The following is a 26,493-nucleotide window of genomic DNA, read 5'->3' as shown; positions in this document are numbered from 1 at the left end:
TCACAAAGTTTCCCATACATTTGCAGGTCTCCCTTGAACACCTAACACGAGACAAGTTGAAGGCAAAGAGTAATGCACAGCATTGATGTGTGGCAGGTAATTAACAGATTGTGTCACTTCTCCACTGTCCCATCCCTGAGGATGTATGAAAACCAAACCCCTTTGTCATCTTCTTGCCACTGTATTAAAGGCAAGAGGGATCAGCTGGCAGAAGTACTAGTTGTTGCCTTCTGTTAGACTCTTTTCCTTCCTAGCCCCCATTTCCTGCAACTGGCATCTCTGACTATTCAGCAGCATCTATTACCTTCTCAGAAGCTGAGACAGAGGAAGCACTTGCCCATTTCTAGTAGAGAACCCTCGAGCTTAAAAGCTGCTCACATACAAGATGCTAAGGGAGTCAACCAAACCACAGAAAAGCTGCAGTTACGTCAAACAAGTGAGACCGTTTGTGTAAGATGTGCAGAATTCAGCTGAAAGCACCTAGTCAATGTCTAGTGTGAAACTGCTTTATGAAAGTGTTTCTCCACTAGGGGACAAGAGGAAGCCAGCTGTGGGGACATCTGTCCAAATAACCAACTGTTTAATTGTAGCAGAGCTGAACAAGTGTTATCAAAACATGCAAATAAGGCCAAGGCACTCCCGAAGTGTGAACTTCATTTTACTTCCCTGAAATAGAAGATAAAGACATCTATGCTCATTCAATTAATCAAGTTGACAGCTTTATGACATTGCATTTAGGCCATTTAGGACTATGTAACAACATGAAACAGCACAGTGTGACCTGTGGTCACAATTCAGTTAAGACACTACCTGAAAATCTAGCATTACTGTAACAAATAACATAGAGACACAATAAAGATGACTACTGAGTTTGCTGCTCAACAGAAGCAACTTCTAAATTTTTTGCTCTCTCTCATCCTTCTCTTGCCTTCCATCTGAAAAGCCATAAAAAAAACCCTTGGAAACATGCAAGTGGTATTTTAAAGGGGCGATTGATAGTGACACAGGTGAAAAGCTTTCAGAGTGCACTGATAAAAATAAGAAAGAGTAAAGCATAAACTCCAGTGCCCTTCAAAAATGCTTGTGCCAACAAGGACAGATTGCCCTCTGTCATTCTGCAGTCACGTACACACCACTTAGACAGGCCTAAAGCCTTAACTGGCAAGTTATCACAGATCAACTACTTAACTTGATTTTAATATATTTGCATTACAGTCTGTAGCTGGTCAACAGCAACTGCAAGAGCTGAGCATGTGGTAGATTGAGTGTTCCAGCCAGACTAATGCAAGAGAAGCTTAGGGAGAAGTCGGTATGACAGTGAGCTTGATTAGATCCCTTCTCTGTTCAGCTGCTTGGCTCTAAACACCTCCTGGTTTTTTGGTGCCTGGAGGAGACTCATCAGCCTCACTTCCTTTACAGGCCAGAACTAACCAACTTACAAACTGCTCTTTCTCTAGCAAGAGACCAAACATGATTCTACATTAACTTTCCTCCAAAGCTTTTTTTACTCCTTTGGAGTAGTTTGGGAGTAGCAAAGAGGAGCAGCAATTAAGAGCATTGGAAGTCACACAGAGAAGTCATCACTGATAATGATATTTTAGGCAGGCCATCAAAAATACTGTAGCATATCTGACTATGCTTTCTACCTTAGTACCTTTACAAACCTTTGCAGAATTATCTTCAAGTTCCATCAGCTATAACTCACTCACTACCATTATCTGACAATCTTAGGACTTACTTTGCAGTCCAAATGAATGTTAACTGTTGCTAGAAAGTCCCAGAATTCAGAGACCTCTGATAGACCCAACTGGGACATTTTTGCACCTCTTGCAGCTACAAAGAGACACACAGGTCTGGGTTTTGTTTCTCAGCAGTTGGAAACTGCTTACACAATGTTTGCGAGATGCCAGCACAGAACAAAGTCAATTTAGTATTTGCCAGTTTGCTCAATCACAATTCGTGTCAACCTTTTCATTAAGGCATAAATGTAGTCCTACAGATCAGCCGATCTGTAGCCATCGACCCACAACAGGGATTAAGAGAAATAGATCAATCATAAGAAACACTACAGATGCACATATAGTTAGAAAAGGCAACATAACCTATTATTAGTTTCCTTCTTCCTTTCTATCACCCATATCTCTTTAAGAAAACCAGCGTGCGAGGCTTGATTTTACAACATTTCAGAAGCTGTTTTGCACCCAGAGTGTCTTTGATCCACTTGAGTTCCCACAACACAATGCAGGGGAAAAAAAAAAGACTTCCTTACTGATTTGACTGTAAATAGAGCTACTAGGGCAAGACATGCCTAGGAGTAATCCCTCATACCTACAATTCAAGTATTGGTAAGTACATAACGACCACAGTAAAATCTAAGCACTCTCATATAAAGACATGATAAAATAAGATGGGTGGACACAGAAAACAAACAGCCAGCCTGAAGTCCTCTGCTAAAGAACCTGGTGTTTTAAAGAAAAGATCTAGTAATGCTATAAGCAGCAGTGCTGATGAGGCACCTGACAGAATCAAGACAGAAAATAAAGGAAGACAAAATGCCTTCAAGCCCAAGTCTTCCCCTCAGCAGAGTGATCTAGCAAAAACACAATGCATATCGCACACCGTATTTTAAAGGTTCAATCTGCCTCTAAATTGACTCTCCTGAGGATATCTGTAGCACCAGAGGTGCTTCAAGTGTGACCACAAATGGGATTTTAATTTAACTGAAGAGTGCAACACATCCACTTGCCCTGTTACCACATTCTGTTACATACTACAGAGCAGACTCAGTTTGTGACTGGAACTCATTTTAGACTAAACAAAGCCCAGAGACATACTACTACTCCAACCTACTCCAGAAAAAAATTTAACTACATGTTCATATCTATTCAATCAATAGAATCATAAAAGTGCCAGGACAAAAAAAAAACCAAAAAAACAACAAAAAAAAAACCCAAAACAGCAAACTCTGCAAATCACAGGCACTGTGATCAGCAGATCCACAGCACCAAAGTGCAAAAGCATTCTCCTTTACTCCCCTCTCCTTTACTCCCCAGCTGATCAGATTATTGACTGTCACTTGTAATCCATCTTGCTTCTGGGTTGTATTTTACCTATGTTGACATTTACTTGCACTACCAGCAAGGCAAATGACTGTTCTGAAAGTCAACTGCATTCAGAGAAGAGCACAACAATTCATTATGCTTCATTAGTATTAATAGCAAAAACAATGATTTGTTTTGAAAAAAGAAATCTGTACAAAGTCATCATTACACTGTACCTTAACTGGCTACAGAAGGTATCTTGCAATAACCATATATTCAGTATGAACCAAAGCAGGGCTTCCAAGACCTTTTAGAACAAACTGTTGATAACTTGCAAAGCTGCTTGCATGCCATGGTCTCTGGAGCAGAGCTTGCCAAAAACACACCTAGTAGCAGAAGGTAACATGTAAGGTAACACAAACATTCAACAAACAGAAGGACAGCATACTAGAAACACTCAAGGATTCAGTTCATAATAGGAAAAAGGAGAAAGCCCATAGCAGGAAAATTATAGCTTCTGATCGATTGCTATTGCTCCATCAGCAGAGTTGCAGTGTATGCACTATCAGCTTTGTTTAACTATGTTCCAAGAATGTTCAAACAATTTAGTGGTTAAACAAGGAAAAAGAAAAAAAAAACAAACCAGAAAACACAACATGAAAAGCATGCAAAAGAAAAGCATGCCAGCTTACATTTGATTTTCTGTGTAGAAACACAGAGAAAAGCTGTGGAGTAATGCCGTTGGACACCAGGAGGAATTTATTCACAGGAAGGGTTATTAAGCATTGGAACAGACTGCTCAGGAAGGTGGTGGAGTCACCATCCCTGGAGGTGTTCAAGAAACAACTGGACATGGCACTCAGTGCCAAGGTCCACTTGACAAGTTGGTGTTTGGTCAAAGGTTGGATTCTATGATCTCAGAGCTCTTTTCCAACCTAAATTTTTCTGTGCTGCCTGTTCTCAACACTTTTCTCCTAATGTTGCAGTGGCAGTATCCATAACTCACATTCTGAGGCATCTAAGTCAGAAGTGGACAGTGGTCCTACATTTTCATCATATCTGCTGAACATAGCAGATGCATAATTAGAGATATAAACTTGAAAAATCTAGGAATACCTATTTCACAAGCATAAGCCTTAATTTACATTGTCAAAATTTTATATGAAAGCTATTAGATCTGGCTAACAACTTTGTTTCGTTGGCAGTTACTTTTCCTTGTCTGAAAGATGCTCAGCTTTACTTTGTTCAGCCTATGAAAAAGTCTTGAAAGGGACAAGTCAACTGGCATTCCAGATAATTAATTCAGTCCCTTATTTATCCACCCCACCTTCAATACCTTCAGTGAAAGGGACCGGAATGGTAAAGGGCAAACAAAGAAACCCAAGTCTAGAATCTCATTTATGCATCTCCTGAAGACCACAAAAATGGAAAAGATGATGAAAAAGATGCCCCTACTAACTTTACATTGAAAACCAAATCACTCTACGAAGCCTAAGGAAAAGTCATCATTTCTGTTAAATGTTGAACAAAGACCATTTAAAAACCAGTTCAAGTTTTTAAGAAAACTATAGTTTGCAGACTCTCTCAAGAATATTGCACATAGATTTAAACCTTGAGGTTGCAGCTTGAAAGTAAAGCAATATGGGAAGCAGTGCTCAGAATCAGAGAATTGTTCTTAAATTTTCACAATTAAGTAGACAAATTCCAAGAATATTCAAGTCTAGACGCAAGCTTCAGCATCCTCAAACACAAACCAAAATCCTGCAAATGCACCTGTAGGTACTTGTGAACAGATAAGACATTTTGAAAAACAGGGGAGAAATTACTATTAATCAACTTAACCGTTATTTCTTTTGGCATAAACCATGTGTCATGTATATACCAGCAGCTGTCCTTAAAAGCCTTCTAAAATGTTTGTTCACAGCACTGGGTTTTAAGTCCAAACATTTAGGTTTCTAAAGTTATCTGCCAGGCCTGCTTAGAGTCTTGTATGCTTTTCAAATAAAGACCTCAACTATTTGTTGTCATACTCAGTATGTTTGTCTGCTTCCCCTAAACACAGCCAGCAGTTCCTCTTTTCATTTTATTGCTGTTTTGAAAGCAACCGTTTTCACTCATCTTCAAATTCTTCCCCTTTCTTTTCACCAGCCTTGATGCTTATCAATGGGAAGCATTTCATTTTTCAATGACTCTGGTGGGTCAGTAAAAGATTTCCCAGTAAATAAGACGTGGCCCAGGGTAGGCAAACCTTTGCTCATGTGAATAGACACGAGGGTCAAGAGGGCACCTCCTTGCATGAATAGCTCCTTTATCATTAAGCTGATGTTTCACAACCAGGATGGAGCAATGAAGAGTAAAAGTAAGGAACTGGAGAAGAGGAAAATGACTGAATCACCTTATATTTGGTTCAGTCTTCCAAACTCCCTCCTACAGCACGGTAGATAAAAGTGTCATCACTGTGAATCCCTGCTTTGCTCCCCTTCCTAAAGAGTCCCAGGACTTAGGGCCTCTGAAACAAGTGGCAATGACAAGCTATAGACTTTTATCAACACACAAAGCTGCTACACTACTTTAAAGATTCTACAATGATTACAAATACGGTATAGTAGCATTAATATTAAAAATGGTAATTTTTACATTTATTTCGTAGAGTTATGAGACATTTCTCTTCCAAAGTAATGGTACATAGTGATGGGAAATTACACAGTTCCTTGTGTCAATACACAGTTGTGGCTGAGGGTCTTTGGAGGCTTAAATAAATTGCCATGTGAAAAATCTCAGCCACACTTACATTTGAGCAATCAGCTCTACCCAGAAGATGGACAGGCAGGAATCAGCCTATACACTGCTGAGGGTGAGTGACCTTTAAAATCAGGGTTATGTAGAATTACTCCCAGAAATGTTTAAGTATTTTCTTTACCTCTTATAGTTATGATAAGTAATATGGTACTCTTAACAATGAAAAGCAAACAAATTCTTCACACAGGAGACTTCTATAGTTGCTTTTTAAGCAAGTTTATTTTCAGGCATTTCTCAGGATGGAGGGAAAAGGCTTTCTTTTTAGCATATCCTACAATACTCAGCTTGCAGATTTCTGCAAGTGCGTTAAACACATTTCAATAAACATTTATGGTGGTGTATTTCTACTGTAATACATTGTGAAATTTTTATTACAGAATATAAACTTTAGCCAGTATTTGACCGAATACAGCCCACTTCATAATCAGTCAAACTGTTGGCACAGAGCTACTGGTCTGTATGTGAGCTAAGAATGTGTGCTGATAACCTACTTGTCTTTTTAAGTGCTCAAGATCAACACCACAGATCTAGCTTTGCAGTCACTCCACACAGTTTCCATTGCACTTACAGCTAACATTAGGCTCAAAGGAACACACGAGCTAACCTGGGTGGGGAACAAGGGCAGCAGAGAGACCGGTCTCTGAATAAGTCAGTCCTTGTCACCTTTCAGGCTGCTTCTGGAAACAAAATTGGGATTGTTCAACTTGAACATTCCTTGGCATCCTTGCATTTTACTAACACCCATTTAAAATTCTAGAGTTGGTGATATTTGCTGAAGAACTTTATCCAGTGTGTTTTGAACGGGGATCTTAGATAGAACATCAGAAAAGTAACAGCGAAGCTCAATGTGGCTCTGTAAAGTCACACGAGTATCAGTGGGGACCAAATACAGAGTGAAAGAAAAGGCTTCAAGATGAAGCCACTTATTAAAAAAAGACACAACAGCAGAGAAATTAGTTAAACCATGCAAAATCCCAAGAACAACTTTAGGGAGTCCATGGAAGAAGCTAGAAGAAGAGGCTCAAGGAGAGAAGTAGGAATGAGGATGGGTGGGAAGGTGTTAAAAGCTCATTTTCAAATCAACAACATTCCAGATTTATGACAAGAAAATAAATTTGGAGGTTTAATATGAGAAGAGGATGATTAGGATTTGTGAAAGAGACGTCAGTAATGTTTCAAAGATTCAGCAGAACCCAGTAGATGCAGCATTGATTGTGGCTGAGAAAGGACAACTGCAAAGACTATTTCTGATATACTTTACAGCTTACTCAGGACAGAATCCTGATGTCCTTACATGATTCCTTCCATCACAGTTAGCTTCAGCTAGGTTAGATTTCACCCTGCCACCCTGCTCTATCAGAAGTGACACAGCTCTATTTCACATCACTTCATACATAGAAGTTGAACAAGAACAGGCACAAAACTACAAGTCTGAAAGTTTCCAGTTACCAGTAAGAGTGAAATAAAAGCGTTTACACTTTAGCTAACCTGAGCTTAGGATGATCATCAGACCAGCAAGATTGGACATGGAAAGTAGGATATGATTGGAAGCAGTACAGAGGGAAAACTCAAATCACATATGAAACTATCACCAGGGGCTAATATACACCGAAGAGGGAAGGCTCTCCACATTTTGTCGTTATCATCTTGTATTTTAAGAAAGAAAGAAAAAAACCCCATAACTTTCTGCCACTTCAGGATTATTTGGGATACGGACCATGGGAGAAGACAAACAAACAAAAAAACCCCAATGATTCCCTCACACCAACATAAATTTCATCCTCAGCTGAGAAAGAATGTAGATCCTGCATTATGTCTGCAGTAAGGTAAGCATGCCAGGCTTAATGCACATCCCAATCCAAAAAATGTTATTTTCTTGAGTACATTAAAACAGGTTTGGGATATAACCTAGAGTAAGATTTCATTAGGACTCCAGAACAGCAAAAACGTACTCCAAACACATAGGACGTCTTTCTCATTTTCCAACATCCCTTTATAGTTTCAAGCCTCCATCCACCTGTTCCACGGTATACCACAAAAACACACTTCACAGGGCACTCAGATGGTAACAATGAGAACACTATCACCAGAAAGCTCTGCTATCTGAAGCAGACAGAAGGCAGCCACCAACTGAAGAAAGGGAACTTAAACCACAAACTTGCAGGATCAAGAGCCCATACTCTTCTAAGCTTGCACAGTATCGATTACACCAAGAAAACTAATGAGCCACTTTGCCATTCTTCAGTATTTTACCTTTTTAATAGACTTTTAGTGGATTTGAAAATAATTTTAAAAAATCCAAAACATAATGAATAGAAAATCTATTTGGTATAAACATATCTGAAATAAAAGTCCCAAACGGGCTCATTCTCACCACGGGAGCCCCACATACCTGGGCAGCCTATTTTTCATGGCTCACCATTGCTCCCCAACACATTTTAACGGATGCCACACCATAAAAAGGCACCAACCAAGTTTATATTGCTCTCGGATTTAATACATGCTATCGATTAATAATTAGTTTTGAAGAGGCATTCTGACAGACGAGCGAGACAGGACGATTATCAACTCCTTATGGCTTGAAAAGAAGTCAGTCTTCTAAAGTATAACAGCGCAACAGTTGCGAGCATCCCTCCGTGCGAGCCGAGCACCCTTTCCCCCAGTCACCCCGACCGACCTCCGGGACCCCCAGCACCTCTCCAGCATTTAGCGAGGGAAGAATAAAACAAGAGAAGGGCAAGAAAATCAGACCAAACAGAAGAGGATCGAAACACTTGGCTTCACCTTCCCTTTTCCTTAACACAACATGCATTGAGGCAGAAGGAACGACCGCGGGTGCTCAAACAAGAGCGGCATTCAGGGCGCCGGGCTGAGCGGCGGGCGGGAGCGCACTGCGGGCGGCAGCGCACTCCACTGCGGGCGGCACCTCGGGGCGGCCAGCTAACGCTGAAATCAACCCCCGGCTCCGTTCGCACTCAGAGGGACAGAGAAGGCCATGCGGATCCGTTTAAGGGCTCTATCATTAAGCAGTTAGGAACGATTACGAGGTTTCCCTGCGCTCCCGCTCGAGGGACAGTTTTTCGGCAGCGGGCTTTGTGAAGGCACAGACGCTGTCGGGCTGTGCCGGGTCCCGGCCGCTTCCTCAGCCCACGGGCGCGGGGTTTTCCGCTCCAGGGCACCCGGCAGCACCTGCTGGCGCTGCTGCTGCCCGGCAACCCCCGGCCCCAGCCCCCGCCCCCGCCCCGGCGGAGCCCCTGTACCTGCAGGATCCTGTCCAAACCCTCTTGGCCCAGGCAAGGGAACTGCTTGAGCAGCTCCGTCTTCTGCCGCTTATAGTCCTCGGTAGCCGAGCGCCAGTGGGGCTCCTCCAGCACCTCGAAGATCGCCGCGCCAATGGACAGGTAGAAGATGATGGCCGAGGTCAGCAAGGGGCCCCTGTCCACCATGGTGCCGGCGGCGGGCGAGGCGGGCGGGCGGAGCGCGGCGGGCGGGCGAGCCGGGGCGGGTGCCCCGCGCTGCGACCGTGGGTGCCCAAAGCCGCCCTTGTCCTTCCCCTGACACCTCTCTCTGCGCCGGCCGTCCGCCGTGCCTCCTCTCCCGGCTTCTGCCGCGTTGCCCTAGAGTCTTCCACACTCCCCTTCCACACTCCCCTCCCACTCTCTCCTCCTCCCTCCTGCGCTTCGCTCCACTCCCCTCGGGCTGTCTCTTCCCCCAGTTCTCCCCCCTCCCTCCAGCGCTGCGATTTGAATCTGGTGCTCTCCCGCTTCCTCTCTCTCCCCCCCCGCCCGCGCATGCGGCGCTGCCGCCGGGGAGAGGCCGCCGGTGGACGGAACCCTGGGGGACCGAGCCCGCGGGCACCGAGCCCGGAGGGGACCGAGCCCGAGGACCGAGCCCGGGGACACTGAGCCCGCGGCCCGGCCAGGGACAGGCGCTCCCCGCGGGGCGGGAGAGCGGCGGTGGGCTCCGGCCGTCGCCATCACCCGCCTTCCCGGGGCCGCCTGGGGAAGGGGAGCGGGGCCGCGACCTCCTTCTTCCCTCCCTGCCTGCCCGCAGCCCGTGAGGGGCTGAGAGGGCAGCCCGGCCCGGCTGCTTCCCTGAGCATGGCTGGTCCGTGCGCCCGCAGCCGTCCGTGCGTTCGCCTCCGTGTTTTCCCGTGAGTCAGGGAAAGAAGGAGGAAGGTAGCTCAGCTTTATTTTACTTGTTCCCTCATGCCGGCAGGTTGAGCGGAATTTCTCGTTTTCGATGCCGGGAGGCTGTGAAATGAGCTCTGTAGCTTTCCTGGATGCATGGAAGCGTGGGGGCAAGGTGAGCAGGAGCACCGAGGAGAAAAGACGGTGTCCGCAGTTTTCACCCCTTCCCTGGGACGTCCACACGTGGGCATTACAGATCATTCGGAGCAGAAACTGCATCTCCCTTTCTTTCATGCCTTTGGTACCTTCAATAAATACTGCTGTGTACTCTCTCTGTGTGTTTGGGAAGGCAGGGGAGACAACGGGTAGTGATTTTCCATGGGATTCTCAAAACATCTTCCAGGCTGAAGCTTTCTTGAAGCTCACCCTGTTTGTGAAGCCTTTTCCAGGAGCTGCGTACAGCCACGAACAAGCCCACATTCCTCCGTGTTCGAATGGGGCTGGAAATGGGGTTAAATGGGTCAGGGAGAGGATACAGCCATGTGTTATGCACCCTGGCAAAGTGCTTCTGGTGTGGACACGGCCAGTACTACAAACCTTGTTTTTGTGGGGGTAACTTGGTTTTCTTCCTCTTCCAGCCCCTTCAACAGGAAGTAAACACTCAAGAAGTAGAGCGGTTCAGATCAACTGCATCAGCACTAAGAGATTTGGGATGTATAGGTACTCAAATAGAGTACACAAACTGAAAGGTTAAGATGAGCCCATGCAGACATAGTTGAAATGGGAAGAGGGGGAATGGAGGAGAATGGGAAAGACTAAGGAAAGAAGTAGAAAACAGGCAACAGAGTATGAGAAAATAAAAAGGAGAGCACATAAACTGCAGAGGAACATGCCTTGGTTAGAAGGTGTATGGAGATACCTGTATAAAACTTTGAATCATGCCTGATGGATGCTCGTGTGAGATTTCCCCCTGGAAATCACATGGCCCTTAAGCAGTCCTTCCTACTAATTTATATAGTGCTTAATAAAAATATATCTGCAAGACGTTCCTAGCAGCCTAAAAGCAGGACTGGAGAAACCACAAAATCCACAAGCATGTTAAGTGATCAGTCTTTGCATGGATTTCCCGGTTATTGAAAGAAAACATTAAGAAGAGAAAAGGATTTTCAAATTGCAGTAGTTACAAACAAGTAATTTATATATGCTAGAGGAAATAGCAAGCAAAAAGTATTATAAACATTTTTTTAATGAGTGTCATAAACTACACTAATCTTTTTTATTAAGGCAAAAATGGGGGATGCTTCTTGAAGTTGAAAGGCTGTAATTTCCTTTTAATTAAAAGGAAAAGAATTTCATGATGCATGATTACTACAAGAAAATTAATCCCAGGTGTTATCACTTGGCCCAAGACCTTTGCAAAACTTGAAAAGCCATTGGCCACATAAATTAATAATGTGAGCATCTGTCATTGCCTCACTCACTGATTTAAAAGTAAAGTTTAAAATCATAAAGTAAATAAGTACTTATGGCAAGTGACTGAAAGTACTGAAGAACTTTCAGTAGGCAAATTATTATATAATTTTCCTTTCGGTGCTCTTACACCTTCTTCTGAGTCACCTGCAAGTGGTTAGGTGATTCTGACAGCAGCAGCAGTAGCCTGACACGTTACAGCAATGCTGCACTTGTGTGTTCCTGACCCTGAACATCTGTGCTTCGTAACTGGAAGGTATTTGATTAAATTTTGAAACTGTACTCTTCTCCATCTGTCTTTAAGTCTCTAAAGGTCCATTTATACATTGAAACAGTATGTTAAAGGCACAAGGAATGACACGCATGACCCTGAACCCAGTGCAGTTACAGGGCACAGACATAAGCAAAAACACTTCCAGGCATTTTACAGAGTTTCTTTGTGATTTTCATTCAACATTTCTACTTTCCAGTCTAAACTCCCAATCCTCATCAATAATGATTCCATAATTAGTACTCTCAGTAACTGAGTCAGTCGGTATTTGAAAACAAACAAACCTGTAAATCACATACCATTTTCCCCTGTGTTGAAATGCTATTGCACTTGTTAGACTGTCTCCTTGTGTTTCCCCGAGTTTAAAAGAGGTGAGCCTGGTAAGAGGCAACATCCGGAAGAATATTTTATTCCCCAAGGGACCATAACCAGCTACTCCTACAAGCAGAGGTGATCCACTGAGTATAAACAAACTTCAAGCACTTAGATATATTTCACTTTGATTCCATTGTCTTTTGCAGAACAAATTACAAGGTATACTTTCCTGCTGCTGGCCAAGTGAGTGTGGCAAGAAGGAACATTATGTGTAGCTGGCCTCTCTTTTCACCTCTTGATCTAAAATGCTTCTCCTGACCTCAGAAAAGATCCCATATCCTTTTATTCATGGCACTTTTCTCCTCTTTGTTTCCCTTGGATTAAACAGTACCCTTATTGTCAACCCACAGCACCTGCCACATAGGCCCCACAGCTTTTCATGCTAGCTAAGTTAATGAAAAGGCTGGGGTTATTCACTCACAGGCTTTTAAATCTCATTAAAAATCAAGGGAGAAACAGCAGAAAGCACTGTGGTGAGCAATACCACAAGTATCAATCATTTGTATTATTTGCATAGGACGTTATTTCAGGCTGTCCAGTCCAAAAGGAAATCTCTTTCATCCAAGCTGTATGTCTAAGACACATTTGTTGTACAGATGTTTCCTAGAACAGCCTGAAATGAATGAATAAATGTCAGAAAATGTTTTAGATGGAGCAAGTAAAAGACATTATTTGGGCAAAAGAAACCTGTCATAGTAACAAAGACTGCACGTTATACTGAGCATGAGCTGTGAGCAGCTCCAAGTCTCTGCCATTTTTCACTTAGAAGTCTGATTTTGGCTGGTTGATGACTGTTCTCAGTGTCTGTCAACTCTGCATCTTTCATATTTTTTTAACTGTTGAAATCCAGACACCTCCAACGTTGCCTTCAAGTGTTAGGCACCCAGCCATGTATGGTTTAACTAAGTTGAGGGGTGCACTGTCGTGACTATTGTGAGCAGTCTGTCTTGTTTGATGTAGTCCAGTGCACACAGAGAAGGTAAGGCTGGTGTGCAGATGATGCAGAATTTTATATGAGACATTTGTGGAAATATCAAAAATTCTCTATGGGATTGTTCATACCTTTTAGCTTAAGTATTTACACAAAGCACATTTTATGCCTTGAATGTACAGTAACACATAGTAAATCATAATAAAAATAATAAAAACCTTTGCCAAAACAACCTGCATACCACTGCAACAGACTTCTTCACCCATGGACAGATAATGAGTGAACAAACACCACATGACAGATGTTAGTCATGCTGCTTAATGAATAACTGGTGATGAGTACAATACCTGTGTGGAATGGCTGTAATATGTTCAAGGAAAAGTATGCATTTGGATCATCTGTTTTTCGCTGAGTACCTGCAGTGCTTGAGAGAAATGTCTTCATCAGGAAGAAGCCCAGGTATTTCAACAGTTTTTCTGCATGTATTTCCTTGACTGCCTTGTTCGTCAGCCATCCATAGCAGTCACTGGATGATGAAACACATTTTCCTTCAAACTATTTTAAAAAGAAATATTCTGGCCTTCTCTGTCTGTTCCACCATGACCTCACTAGTAGTGCCAAAAGCTTTATGGCAGTCCTTCATGCTGACATTCATGTCAGTGATCTAAGCATTCCAGAATACAGCTCTGAAAACAAAAAACCAACTCGTGCAATGTCAGTCCTGAACTGGCTTTTACCACCATGATACCCGGAGGGCATTACTCTTCCAGATAATACACTCAAGGATAGCTGAGCGCCATGGTAACAGAGTCAGTGAATATGCAACAATCTGTTATTTTGTTATGTAAAACATCACTGTCAAGTCTTATTTTTGTGTCATTAAGAAGGAATTAAATTTTATTTTTATATAGTAATATAGATGAATGTTTGCACATTGCCCTGAGACTTGTTTCCCAAACCAGGTTAATTTAACTTTTATCCATCTAGTGTCATGCAGTGCATGCAGTGCATACCTTCTCCAGTGTTACTGCCTGAATATGACAGGGCTGGATTACAGGGGAGAACTCAAAGAGCTGCTAGCCTCCCCCGTCTCCCAGCTGGGTTGCACAGCTGCGTGTCTGTGTGCCAGGTTGTGCAATGAAGGGCCTTGTATGTGACTGGGCAGCTCCCAAATCCACATTGGGCTCCCTTCCATGCATGGTGTGGAGCACTCACGTTTTGTTAGTCAACATGTCGGAAGAGCTGTTCCCACCTATCTCTTCCCTGCATAGAAAAAGGTCAGCACATTAATTTCGGCAGAGGGAAAGCAGAGGGAAGGTTGATGATTTCCCCCCCCTTGGGTGAATAGAGCCTCGTGGATAACAAATGAAGACAGCTATACACCAAAAAAACATTGAAAAGGATCATATTTTTATCATCTGTTCTCCTGTTCCAAATCCTGCAGCAACAGCTTGTGAGGTTAGATTGGGTCTTATCTAGGGAAAGAAAAGATTGAGTAACTACGTGAGAGAGTTGGCTACATGCAGTTAAAGGAGTATGGATTTTTAAAATTTTTGTTTCCTATGGACACTAGTTGCTTTTGTACTTGGTGTTCTGGAATGAAAGAAGGGTCATGGCCCACGTGGTCTCTATGCATGTGCCTCTCCCTTATATGTGTAAAGGAGTTTTGGAAGAAGACAAGAGTTCCTGGCAGAGTCAACCTCCACAGCCTCTTAGCCTGTTATGTGTTTTTCTTCTGCTCCCTCCTCCATCATGTGTTTTCCCTGAACTGGGAAAGAAGACAGCAAAGGCTGAGCATTAGCATCCACAGCTGTCCTGCAAGTTAAGGGCCTGCAAAGCTGTTAATGGCTTTTAATTTATGCTTTGTACCCTCCTAGACCATCATCAGGAGAGGTGTTAAGAGAGTTTGGAGGAACTTGGATCTCAGTGTTTACTGCCTTCCAGTAAGGCACATGCCACCACATGCCAAAACTCAGTGTAAAAGTAGCAAGCAAATCCAGGTGACTCGAAGATATGACTCTTGGGAGGGAACTTGGCACAAAAGTGACTGAGTTAGAACATCAGAAAAGAGTCCTTCCTGGTCCAGTGCTTTGGTGAACAGTAGGACTATTGTCATTGCTGTAGGAACAGAAGCTGCCTGCAAGTTCTAACTTACACTGTCCAGGTCTCATGGTGGGCACCATGCTCTTGGCTCTCAGTGACTCTGTAGGGATGTGTGTGTGTGCATGGTCACAGTCAATTGCAAGATAACCCATGACTGAGGTGGAAAAGCAAGTCAGATCCTGGATATTTCCCTCCTGTTGAGTAGCACCTCAGCAGTGCTCTGTTCATCATTCTGTCCCACAATTGGAACAAAGTCCAAGGAAAGTGTAGAAGTGAGTGAATGGGAGCAGATTCAAATCCCCCATGTTGCTGCTCTCCTTGGGGAGCTCATGGGGAAGTCCTGATAACTCAGGTTGGACTCACAATGATGCCCACAATGAGGTGTGGGAGAGGCCCAGCAGGGAGCAGAATTGAGGGAGGGCAGAGAGCATAAGAATAGACAACTTCTAACTATACCTGTACCTCTGCAAAAATCTCTGAAGCTGTTGGGAGAGAGAGAGAAGAATATGAAGGAGGAAACACTGACCCCATCAAGACAAAGGGCTGTGGTGCTCTCTAAGGGCATCCAAACAGGAGTGAACATCCCAAGCTTCTTTGTTCATTCAAGAGGACCATCTGAGGCTGAACATCCCCAGGGAATAATGCATTGGCAACATGGATTATAGAAGCTAATGGTTAGCAGCCTGTTAGAGGTTTCACAACTCATTTCCTTTGAATATTAGTTATTTATTTTGCCAAAGAGAGGCGAAAATGGGAGGAGGAGGAAATAAAAACTAAATGGGCTAGTTCATTTATTTTATAAGATCAAGTCAATAAGCAGATGGGTGAACTCTGCAGATGGCGTTGCTTCAGTCAAGACAGAAAATTCAGCGCTTCCCCTGCATGTGTTTATTTGCAGGATTTCTTTGGAATACGGAAGTGTACGCAAATAATGGGATCAATCTGCAAATGCTCATTCAGTTCAGCAGCCATGAACTCACTGAATGTGGATACTTGTAACAATAAAGATTCTCCAGGCTGGGGAGCCTAGCTCCTCTGTGTGCTTCATCTTCTACCCTTGCTTCACTACTCCCTATTCTCACCCCCAATCTTTTGCAATTCAGTGACAATCAGAGTTAATAAAGGTGTGTCTGTGATCCTATAAAGCAATTTGCATCATCATCTTTCGTGATGAAATTTTCACAGAGGAAGGAGGAGCAGCAGCATTTTGTCCAAGTAAAGGTTGCCCTGGCATTATACCAAGAAGCCTGAAGCCCTTAATTTTCGTAAGAGAGATTTGATTACCACAGCTCATATCTGAGTGCAGAAATGTGTCCTGCAGAAACTGCACTCCCCCACCCCTTCACTCCCCCTCTTCCAAGATAAGTCTAAAAGTAGTCTGGAGCTTACACTCCTGCATTACTGCCTCGGTGTCACGAGCATATGGACAGGTTTGGGCTGCCTTGCTAAAATTATTGTACTAGGTCTACAGCAGATCACACGACATCTGCCCCTGCCCTACCAAAAACATCATGTTCCGTAGCTGGGTTGGAGAAACTGTGCTGCTTTCACTAGACAGAAGTGGCCAGAACCTGCCAGTCGACACTGACTGTGTTGTATGTTATTTCAGTGTGTGTCTATTATAAACAGATGGCAATGCAACTTCCTTTTTGACTAAAGGAAGTGATAATCGACACAGTGCTATTAGAACAGGACAAATAAGTAATGTCTAAGCCAGATAAATAAATGAGCTGTTGCAGAAGTCTTTCTTCTGCTGTGTTGTCTAGTGCAAATACAGCAGCCTTGCTTAATAAATAAGGAGTCATTTAGTTCTGGGCTTGTCTCAACACTAGTCTTTTACAAGCACTTCGGACAAGATCATTAAACCTGCATGTGTCAACTGAAGACATGCCTCCCAGATTTCCTCCTAATGCTGGGAAAAGCCCTAGTTACACAATTATACCCTAACTAACAAATATCTATTCTCAGCAGTGGGAAGTGAGTTATTTTGCAGCTCTCTATTACAGTGTACAGATGCTTTGTATGGCATTTAGAGAGATTAAATTCCTTTGCCTCTCTTTATACCTGGACTGCTTGTAGGGCATGCTGCTTGGAAAATGTGGGAAGATTACACTTGGAATATCTATTATGATGATAATGTGTGGGAATCTGACAGCTGTTAACAGAACAGTGTAGGAAGGACATTGCTGGGGTTCATAGGTAAAGCAGAGAGGGGATTTTGGTATCTGTTATTAGTACAGAACAGTGGGAAAAGCTGTTGTGGTGCCTCACTGGCAAGACACAGAAGGAAAGCTGCTACTGCCATAAGCTGGGCACTGGAAGAAAGGGTGAGATGGAACCTCCAGGAGGAGTTGTGCAGGCTGGCTGCCATGGGAGGACTTTGCTGGCTGTGTTGGATGCAACAGGGCCACACAATGAACAGATATTTCAGCTATCATTTTTATTTTCTGGAAAAAGGTTGGCTTTCCTATCTGGGGTGGCAAAACTTAAATGCCTTTTCTCCATTTAACCTTGATGCAAACTCATCAGTTTTTGAACAGAGATCCCAAACTTAGAGATCCCAAGTTCTAAGATCCACTTCAAATCTGGACCTTTCATTATGGTCTCCACTGTGTGGAGAATTCCTTTGAGTCTGGCAGTTTTCCATATTAGAAATCTAATATTGTTTACATTGATTGTGGTTTAGACATAAAGCTTGAATTCAGTCCTGTGCAGAGAGAAGGACTGAATATCTTCAAACAGTGGTGCAGAGAGAGAAAGAAAGGAAAAGTAAAAATGCCTTGAAAAATATAAAAGATGGGATCTGGCACTGCTAAGGAGGCAGATCAAATAACCCCTTGGTCTTTTCACATGTGACTTTCGCAGCTCAGCACAGGCTTTTCAGGACAGTCGAGTACCCACTTCAGGAGCAGGGCGCAGGGTAAGGAAGAGCTCCCAGCAGCAGCTTGACAGCTTGCCAATGCACACACAAGCAATACTCACCTTTCAGTTAGTCCCCACAGTGAATTATGTTTTCAGTTGTACCTCGCAGAGTGAAAAGCAAATAGCTTTAGACTATAACACTGTCCAATCTGTTCCCCCATATGCACTGCTTTTGCAAAGAATACACTGTACCATGCAGTAATGAGGGCGTTCAAATAACAATGGAAAGAATGACTCTGATATTCTCCTGAACTAATTTCAAAGCTGCATATCCAGTTCTCTGCCTTTTTTGGTCAGTCTCTTTACACCATTTATGCCTGGTTTTAAACAGACTGGGTAGGAGAAGAGATTGCAGCACACCTGACCCAGCTTTTAAACTCAGCTCCACAGTAAGACAGATACTACACAGCCATAGAGTTAGAAAGTCAGTAGAACTTTCCCTACTCCCAGTACATTTCTGTTTCTTAAAACTATGCAAATTCTGTGCTGGTAAAGTAGGCAAAACTGACTGTGGGAGGTTACACATGAACAGGAATGCACGGCACAAAAAGTTGTATCTTTTTGTAACACTAAGTATATGGCAGCCAATATATCAGAACTCACAAATCCTCTTTTAGACACCTGTAAATAACCACTGAAACCAACACAGGCCACCTGCAACATGCAAAGCCCTCAGCTGAAACAGTCACATTCACAAAGCTGAGCAATTAAGTTCTCTATAATAGAAAGTCCTCCAAACTTGAAAGATTTATTGTTCTTCTGGGGGCAGTTTTAGGCACATAACTTATTCCCATTGAGCTCTGGCAGTTTCTCATATCCTGATTCTTCTCACAGTATCTTCTCTATGGCTAGTCCTGCAGCCAGTTTGTTTTCTAGCAGGATAAGCTGCCTCTGCTGTAATGTTAACACTTGTTGGGCCAACAGGGAAGACAGTGGAATCAAACACATATATAGAATAACAATAGTAGTACTCTGTATTTTTTATTCCGTGTATTGACTTTCTCCCTGAAGGACTGTGCACAGCTGAGTGATACTGAGTGAATTTCAGCCCTGTGTACATTTATTCTTTCAGAAATTCCATTGTGTAGGAAATGGATACAAGCCCTCCAAGTCTTGCAGACAGACAGGTCTCATTTTAACCATTGTCCCAGATGTATTTCACCCGCAATAAAAAACAAGTCTGGCTCAACCCTTTGCAGACCTCTGAACTGTCAGGAGCCTAGAACAGCGAGACTCTGGAGCGATTGCATCACGTGAGAGGGGAGGAGGTCAGAGGGAATCATCTCTTGAGAATGCATGCCAACATCTCAGCTCCTAATCCCGGTCTGCCACCGGGCATGTCGGATCACGCATGGAGGAGATGCACAGGGCATGCCGCTGCTGGCAGGTGCGTGCTGCTCAACAACCTTGCTCTGAATGCTGGTCCCTGCAGGTTCTCCTCCACCTGCTCCAGCCCCAGGCTCCAGAGCTTCCTCTCCGGAGCCGCAGCGCTGGCAACTGCTCCTGCCTTGGGGCTGCTACTGCAGGGATGGGTGCAGGATGGTGCTACTGCAGGGATGTGTGCAGGATGGTGCTACTGCAGGGATGTGTGCAGGAGCATGGTGCTACTGTAGGGATGGGTGCAGAATGGTACTACTGCAGGGATGGGTGCAGGAGGATGCTACTAGCAGTGGAGGAGTAGCAGCAGATAGAATCTCACTCAAACTGTCTCAGGCTCAGCAAGACTTCTCTTGGCATTACCAAAGGCTCATGCCACTGCCTCCGTAACTGCAGAAATAACTGAGCAGGGTTGACTTGTCCTTTTAGAAATAGAGAAATTCCATACAGTTAACCATGTTTCTCTTCCCAAGACCTAAGAATGCTGTGTCTTGTATCTTATTACTGAAAGATTAGTTTGTGCGTGCTTGGCTAGAGAGGTTCTTTTAACAGAATCTATTATATACTGGTTACTAAGATTGTAGCTTCCTCTAGCTTCCTCACAAAGCAAATGTGTCCTTTCCCCCTAGAAAAACATTGAAATTATCAAAGGACTAGAGTATGCTAAAGAACTGAAAAAAAAAAAAAAAAAAAAAAAGCAGCAATAAGGTCAGAGAATATATAAATTCTTTGGGTTCCTGTGTTTTGCAGCCAGAGTTCTGAAAAGCTCTTCTGTTCCAATACAGAAACTGCAGCTCTCAGAAGGGTGTCAGCAATTGCAGAAGTGTGGAAGAGGAGAGGAAGTCTCATGGCACCAGCTGAAGGAAGGAGAGGCAGTGACATGAACAGTGCCCTTTCAGCCAGCAGGGAAAAGAGGAACCACCAGCTCTGTCTTAAACCACCAGGTTTCTTTTTTGTGCTAGCAGGATGCTCCTGCCAGCCCCTGCTTCAATTTAAAATTGTCTTTCAGAGAAGTAAATGCAAATGCCCCAGGTGAGAACTAATTTGTATCAAAGAAAATGAATGGAAGCCATGGAGTCAGGGAAAAAAACCATTTTAAAACGAGCTGAGTTTCATTGCACTCACTTTTCTTTGAACTTGCTGTAGTTCAGATACATTCAGGACTTTTGGAGCAGACATACATTCAGAGTTTTGGAGCAGAGCCATCTCTGTAGTCAACTCACTTATCCACTGTTGTTGTGGATTGTTTATTACAAAACAGTGTGTGTGGGATATCACTCCAGGTGAAAATGTAGAAAAATTAGTTCTGAGTGCAGTGGCTGTAGTAATTTCTATTGTTTAAAATGCTGTAAATAATACACTTAAGAAAGCTGAGGACAAGTACATGTGAAGATATAATGCTTCAAATACTGAACTATAACCTTGTAGGTCTGCACATTTGTACAGATAACCACGTCATAAACTCAAGCACTCAAGATTCAAACTGGCTAGATTCATCAGGAACTCTTCAGCTGTGGACAGAATATATTTCAGGAAGTTGGAAATAGTTCAAAATAATCACGGACTGAAAAGGCTTTTGCCTTATTCTGATTTGCAAACAGAGCAGGATTTGGCCCAAAAAATAAACCAGCAGAAGCTCCTTGAATTAATGTAATAATAGAATATGGTGCTTTTATTTCTTTTACCTAATGGTCTCCAATTCGTTTATAAGTGTTATTTAACACTAACTAAAGCTCTCAGTTATGGGAAGGTGTTTTCACAGGCAGCTCTGATATAGTTGTATGATTTACCCTAGTCCACAAAACTTCAAAACAACAAAAAACAAAGAGTAAAACAAGGAGGCAGGGAAAGTGAAGCAAGAAAAGGGACAGGGAATCAGTTGAAATTGGAATGAAAGTTTTGCCTCCTATTCCTGCTGGACAATATTCTCTGTCACCATCATTCTCACTGATTTACTTGACCAACAGGATGTCAATTTACACACTGTCATTCTACACAATGTTATTTTTGATATTTTTTATTTGCTTTCTTTTGGACCACTTACCAGGTTCCCTCAGGGAGGGATAATAATATCTATCCTCAGAGAAGCCCAAACTATATTATTGTACTCCTGGAACAATTTCTAAACCCAGTTGCTCCTCACAATTTTAGAATAAGCTGTATCTGTATCCCTTTTAACTTTCCCAAGCATTGGCTGTTCGTGCAGTGCTTTGCGTGCATATAATTGCAATGACACAATTGAAATACACTTAAAAAGACAGTTTTATAATAAGTCTCTGTGTTGTTACTCAAACAAGGTTACTTCAGTTTCTGGCTTGTCACAAGAACAAGCCATATAAGAAATGTTTGGGCCTTTTCATATGAGGGAAAAATAACTCTGGGAACTTTGCAACTAAGAAGATGTTGAGAGATGTGCACCTATTAAAGTCTCTGCCTGACAGGGAAATGATGGCAGACCACTGGTTACTGTGAGAAAGATGCTCCTGCAGTTTCCCCACCCAGAGAAGGCTGGGCCCGAATGTTTGTTGTCAGTTGCTAGAGAGCCTGTAACTTGACATAACCAGGCGCTGATGTCAGGCTTCAGGACTAATACTGAGCTAAGATCTTGTCAGCATTTATAGTTAACCTTTTTATTACAGATTAATGGCACAAAGCAAACTTAAGTCAATGTTTACCTCTACTGTTAAAAGCAAGGAGAAAGGGAGAGAACAGTTCGTGGCTTCAGGAGGGCTTGATGGCCAAAGACTAGTGTCCTTGTAAATCTGATAAATAACAGACAGTCCAAATTTTTGCAAGAGCTCCAAGGTTTCCTGTGGGGTTCCTTTAGATAAGAATTTGAAGGGCGCTGGTTACTTCCGAAGGTACGTTCCTCTCTCAAGGTCCGGCATATGTGGAGAAACAACTTTAAAACAGAAAAGAAGGAACATATGGGGAGAATCAGCTTTATAAAAAAACCTCAAAACCCCAACAAACCAACTAGTACTTCTTTGCACAGAGATGGACTGTCTAGGGACTCTCTCAGAAGAAGCACGCAGTCAGTGGATGTGTAAAGCAATACGAACAATTAGATAAGACAGTGGTGAGCAGAAACATAAAATGCAATGGAACTCAAAACTAAACAAACCCTGCCATATGTAACCTCCTGAGTCAAGGTCATGCCCTAAATACACAGTCCTGTTTGAAAGTAGTGCATGTTAAGTACCTAACCACAGACATAGTGCATACCTGTAAAAAATTTTCCAGATCCAGCATAATATCCTTTTATGTACAGTATGTTCCTTAAATAAGGAAGCGATGGCAATCCTGATCCTGCAGTCAGAGGTACTTGTCTCAAGGAAGGCTCCTGGAACCATCTCAGCTCAGGTTCAAAGGCTGCTCAAATGTTTAAGCTCAAACTAATCAAATTAAGTATGTTCTTGAGAGAACGTTTTACCCCTTTTGTAGGTCTCCCCTGAAGGTTACGAGTCATAAACTCAGCAGAACGCCTACACTGCATCCACACAACTTGAGGGAGATGTTAAAATAATCCCCCACCTGAGCACACAAGTCTGGTAACTGTTCAACCAGTTATGCAATTTGCACGTGTAAATGAATTTAGCATTCACAGATGGATTCCTCTGTGTATTATGGATAGTTAAAAGTGGAATCTGAAAGTTATTCTATAGTATTCGTTTCCCATAATGGGATTTTATCACATCAAATTATAAATCTATATGTTGAGATATACCATAATATGAAGATGCACAGAACATATCTGCCTTTGTTCGTTTCTGGAGCTGTAACAGTGCTTAGCCAATTGAGAATGTGATGGTGGAGCTATGTACAAGGTCATCTTTGCTTGTCACATTTTGGGAAAGTGAGCAGGACAGCAAGACTGGCGATTTTTTCAAACTGTAGTGGCCTCTGAGAATAGCTGATTTCACTCCCTCTGGGTGTTTGGATTTCAGTCTGTAAATCATTTCAACTCTTGCTCTATTTTTTGGAATGCAAATCTTCAGGTTATGCAATGTACTATTCAAATTCTTTATTGTCAGTACTCGGAAAGGAAGTGTGTCACCAGTCCCACTGGCCACTTGTTGGCACCAAGTTGTTAGCAAAGTGTTGTATGAGTGCTGAATTTCTGGCACTGACCTTTTTTAATATTTTTTTTCTTTAGAGAACAGACAAACACAGTTCTGACCTAAGTAGATGAATTTAGAAAAATCAGGTGGCTTGAAGTTTGAGTCTGCCAGCTCTGTCAGTAGTATCAGTTTCTTAGTACAATACAAAACGAAAGTATTTTTGCATGATCAGTCCATGGAATAATTGGGTGGTTAAAATGATCAATACTTCACCTAACCTTAGAGAATTCAATTTTCATCAATTTCTCATGAAAACAGAAATACATTCCAGATATTCATGTGTTAAAAATACAACATCTCTTACTCACATGCTTACAAAACTGTTTCCCAGTATGATTCTTAGTTTCTAAACGAGTGAGAATTCCAAGAAAGGTCATTTTAAAAGTTATCCTACACTTCATGTTTAGGGATCAGATTAAAGTTCGGGTAACAGTAATGGCAGATTTAGACTTTTCAAATTCCTCATAGGAACCACAGAGCTACTAGTAAGAACCATGAATGTGACTTTGCCTAGATGGCTGTAGACATAGATTTACATAATAGTATTATGGGTTTATACATTTGAATATTACCTGTCAGATAAAAGAACATTAATCAATGTAAGATGTTAGGAAGTGATAAAATCCTTTGACTAATCCTCTGGGGACATCTCCCTCATACTGATCTGCTTTTGGATTAAATGAAATATGTTTACATTAAATTCTATTCCATAGTACCTTTAAAGTCTTAATCTCAAAGATTCACAGGAAATTTTGGGAAACCAAGAAAAAAGAAAAAGCAAACAAACAAACCAAAACCTGCAATACTCTTCTTAAGTCATAACACAAAAAAGATTTCAACACTTCTTCCTCTTAGGAAAAAAAAGAGCAAAAGGATACCTCTGAATTTGTGGATTTTCCACCTTGTTGGTTTATTTTTTAGGAATAAAATATCAATAGAAATCTAAGAATGATAAAAAAATTAGAAAAAGTATCACACTGGTAAACAGACATTGGTATAGGATGTTAACAAGCTAGAAAAATGAAGCTGATCTTCTGAAGTGATGGGGACTCTTTTCTGCCTACTTAACTGCTACTCAGTGTCTCCTTTGCAAATTTACAATTCTAATGCCCAATAAAGACTTATTAGGTGAAAAAAGTCTTTGCTAAAGACTTCATGTTTCCTTCTTTCCTATTCTCTCATATTATTTAATCAGACACTGACAACAGTAATTCAAATAGAAATAAAAAGCTTACTCTAGAACATCCAGAGGAGTCCTTTAGGTAAGCCAGTGTTAAAAAAAAAAAAGCATTGACAATTCTCTCAATTCCAGAACCTCGTGAGAACTAGAAAAATTATCATTTTCACTTTGTAAATCATTTTAACATCAGAGAAAGTTACTTGAAAATCCCAACCCTAAAAAAGAAAGTGTCAAAAATAATGTCAAACCTAACATAATTTTTGCAGAAGACGTGCTGTTTCAGGCATTCTCTGTCCTTTGCTGGGTTTTTAGCTGCTGCCCTTCTTTTTACCTGCTCCTGGAATACAGCTTTATCACATGAGGCTGCTGTGTAATAGTGCTGCTTTCTACCAGTGTGTTCCTGTCTCATTTCTTTAATTACTATCTAATGTTTATGCCACTTGCAATATGTGAATGAAAACAGAAACCAGGACTTATGAAAGATAAGATATAAATCTGTAACCTCTTTTAGTCCCCTCCTTCAGACTTTACTATCCTCATTTGTATTTTATCTTGCTACTGTGATGTAGTGGATCGGTGTTTACCCCCTAAAATGCCTAATAATTTGGTAACCCTTTGGTTAACTAAGCAATAGGATTACTTTTTCAGGCAGAGCAAGTATTTTTCCATCCAGCTCTATCTTCACAAACTCAAGATGTATTTGACAGATAAGGTTATTCATTTCTTTGTCATTTTCAGTTTGGACTGTTTAGCATTTTTGTCTGAGGTATGACTTTTGCCAGCATAACTCTATAGGTAAAACCTGTAGGAAAAATGCAGCTGAAAAAACCAGATACAATGTTCTGCTTCTCATAAGGTAGTGAATTACTCTGATGTAAACACTTCACTCTCAATATATCTTCCTCCTCAATTTAGAGTATATTTGGAACAGTAAAATTTCTGGCTGCAAACATAGCCCAAATGACTTTTGTGGTTCTTTTTAACCCAGTTGGCTGTCTTGGTTAATGTGGATTTATAATTCAGTTCAATAATAGATACATTTAATTTAAGTGTTTTCTTGAAAAAATGTATTCAAAACATTAAGTTAATTGAAGATTAAATTCTTTGCTACACAGGAATTTAGGTAAGTGCCTAAAAGTTCTGATGAATCAGAACCCAGTGAGTAAAAGAATAGCTACATGGTTTTTAGAAGTTCTCCATTTAGATTACACATTGTCAAGCTCAAGAACTACTGATAATTCAGCACAATTATTATTACTATTTTTTTGCCAGAAAATATATCAAATGGTACCACACAAATATAAAATAGAAACTGTTTAAAAATTATTATTATATGAATAATATACTATGCTATTATTACAGTATTGCCCCCCCCCCCCAATATGCTAGATGAACAGAATTTATGAAAAGAACATGCTTGTTCTGGGAAAGCAGTTGTCTAAAGACAGAAAAAAACCAAAAATTATGAGGAGAGAAATAGTATATATTGATCATAAAATCCCTTGCAAGGTGATGTGATGCTAAAGCAAAGACTGTCATTAACATACATAATTTTATGTACTCTTTTTCTTGTCATTTTTCCTTGTAAATTAATTTTTACACAGTCTCCAAACAGTAGCAGAGTCAAATGAGTCAAACGTTGGAACAAATTTTGTGAATATGACAAAAGGTGATTGTGAAAATTTAACGGTTGAGAGTAGTGAGAAACTTGAAATGTAAAAGGATTTTATTAGAAAATATATACTCATAAACCCCAAAATGTTCCACCAGAAT

The 26,493-nt window shown here is 41.7% G+C and overlaps 1 protein-coding gene and 3 long non-coding RNA genes across 6 annotated transcripts in view; 2 read left to right on the top strand and 2 right to left on the bottom strand.

The window, feature by feature from the left end:
- KCNK5 (potassium two pore domain channel subfamily K member 5) overlaps positions 1–9,505 on the bottom strand; it is a 35,665-nt gene extending 26,160 nt beyond the window's left edge. The window contains exon 1 of the mRNA XM_085055078.1: positions 9,101–9,505. Coding sequence (XP_084911204.1) covers positions 9,101–9,286 — 186 coding nt within the window. The 5' untranslated portion in view covers positions 9,287–9,505. The remainder of the gene's footprint in view (positions 1–9,100) is intronic.
- On the top strand, positions 9,134–13,901 carry LOC146439352 (uncharacterized). The gene is made up of 3 exons (XR_014850766.1): positions 9,134–9,260; positions 10,059–11,696; positions 12,233–13,901. It is a non-coding gene; the product is annotated as an uncharacterized LOC146439352 (long non-coding RNA).
- Positions 13,902–19,147: 5,246 nt separating this feature from the next.
- On the top strand, positions 19,148–21,081 carry LOC146439351 (uncharacterized). Of its 3 annotated transcripts, XR_014850764.1 has the most exons (3): positions 19,148–19,429; positions 20,205–20,451; positions 20,848–21,081. It is a non-coding gene; the product is annotated as an uncharacterized LOC146439351 (long non-coding RNA). The 3 variants fall into 3 exon arrangements; XR_014850762.1 differs by having other exon boundaries at positions 20,205–21,081; XR_014850763.1 differs by having other exon boundaries at positions 20,170–21,081.
- Positions 21,082–21,420: 339 nt separating this feature from the next.
- On the bottom strand, positions 21,421–23,709 carry LOC146439350 (uncharacterized). The gene is made up of 2 exons (XR_014850765.1): positions 22,645–23,709; positions 21,421–22,321 (listed from the first exon to the last, which is right to left on the bottom strand). It is a non-coding gene; the product is annotated as an uncharacterized LOC146439350 (long non-coding RNA).
- Between the last annotated feature and the right edge of the window lie 2,784 nt (positions 23,710–26,493).

Source organism: Lichenostomus cassidix, chromosome 3, assembly GCF_008360975.1.
Source record: "Lichenostomus cassidix isolate B80296 chromosome 3, HeHo_3.0, whole genome shotgun sequence".
NCBI classification, from domain to species: Eukaryota; Metazoa; Chordata; class Aves; order Passeriformes; family Meliphagidae; genus Lichenostomus; species Lichenostomus cassidix.
Note: the sequence above shows the minus strand (reverse complement) of the source record. Positions and strands in the feature narration are given on the sequence as shown.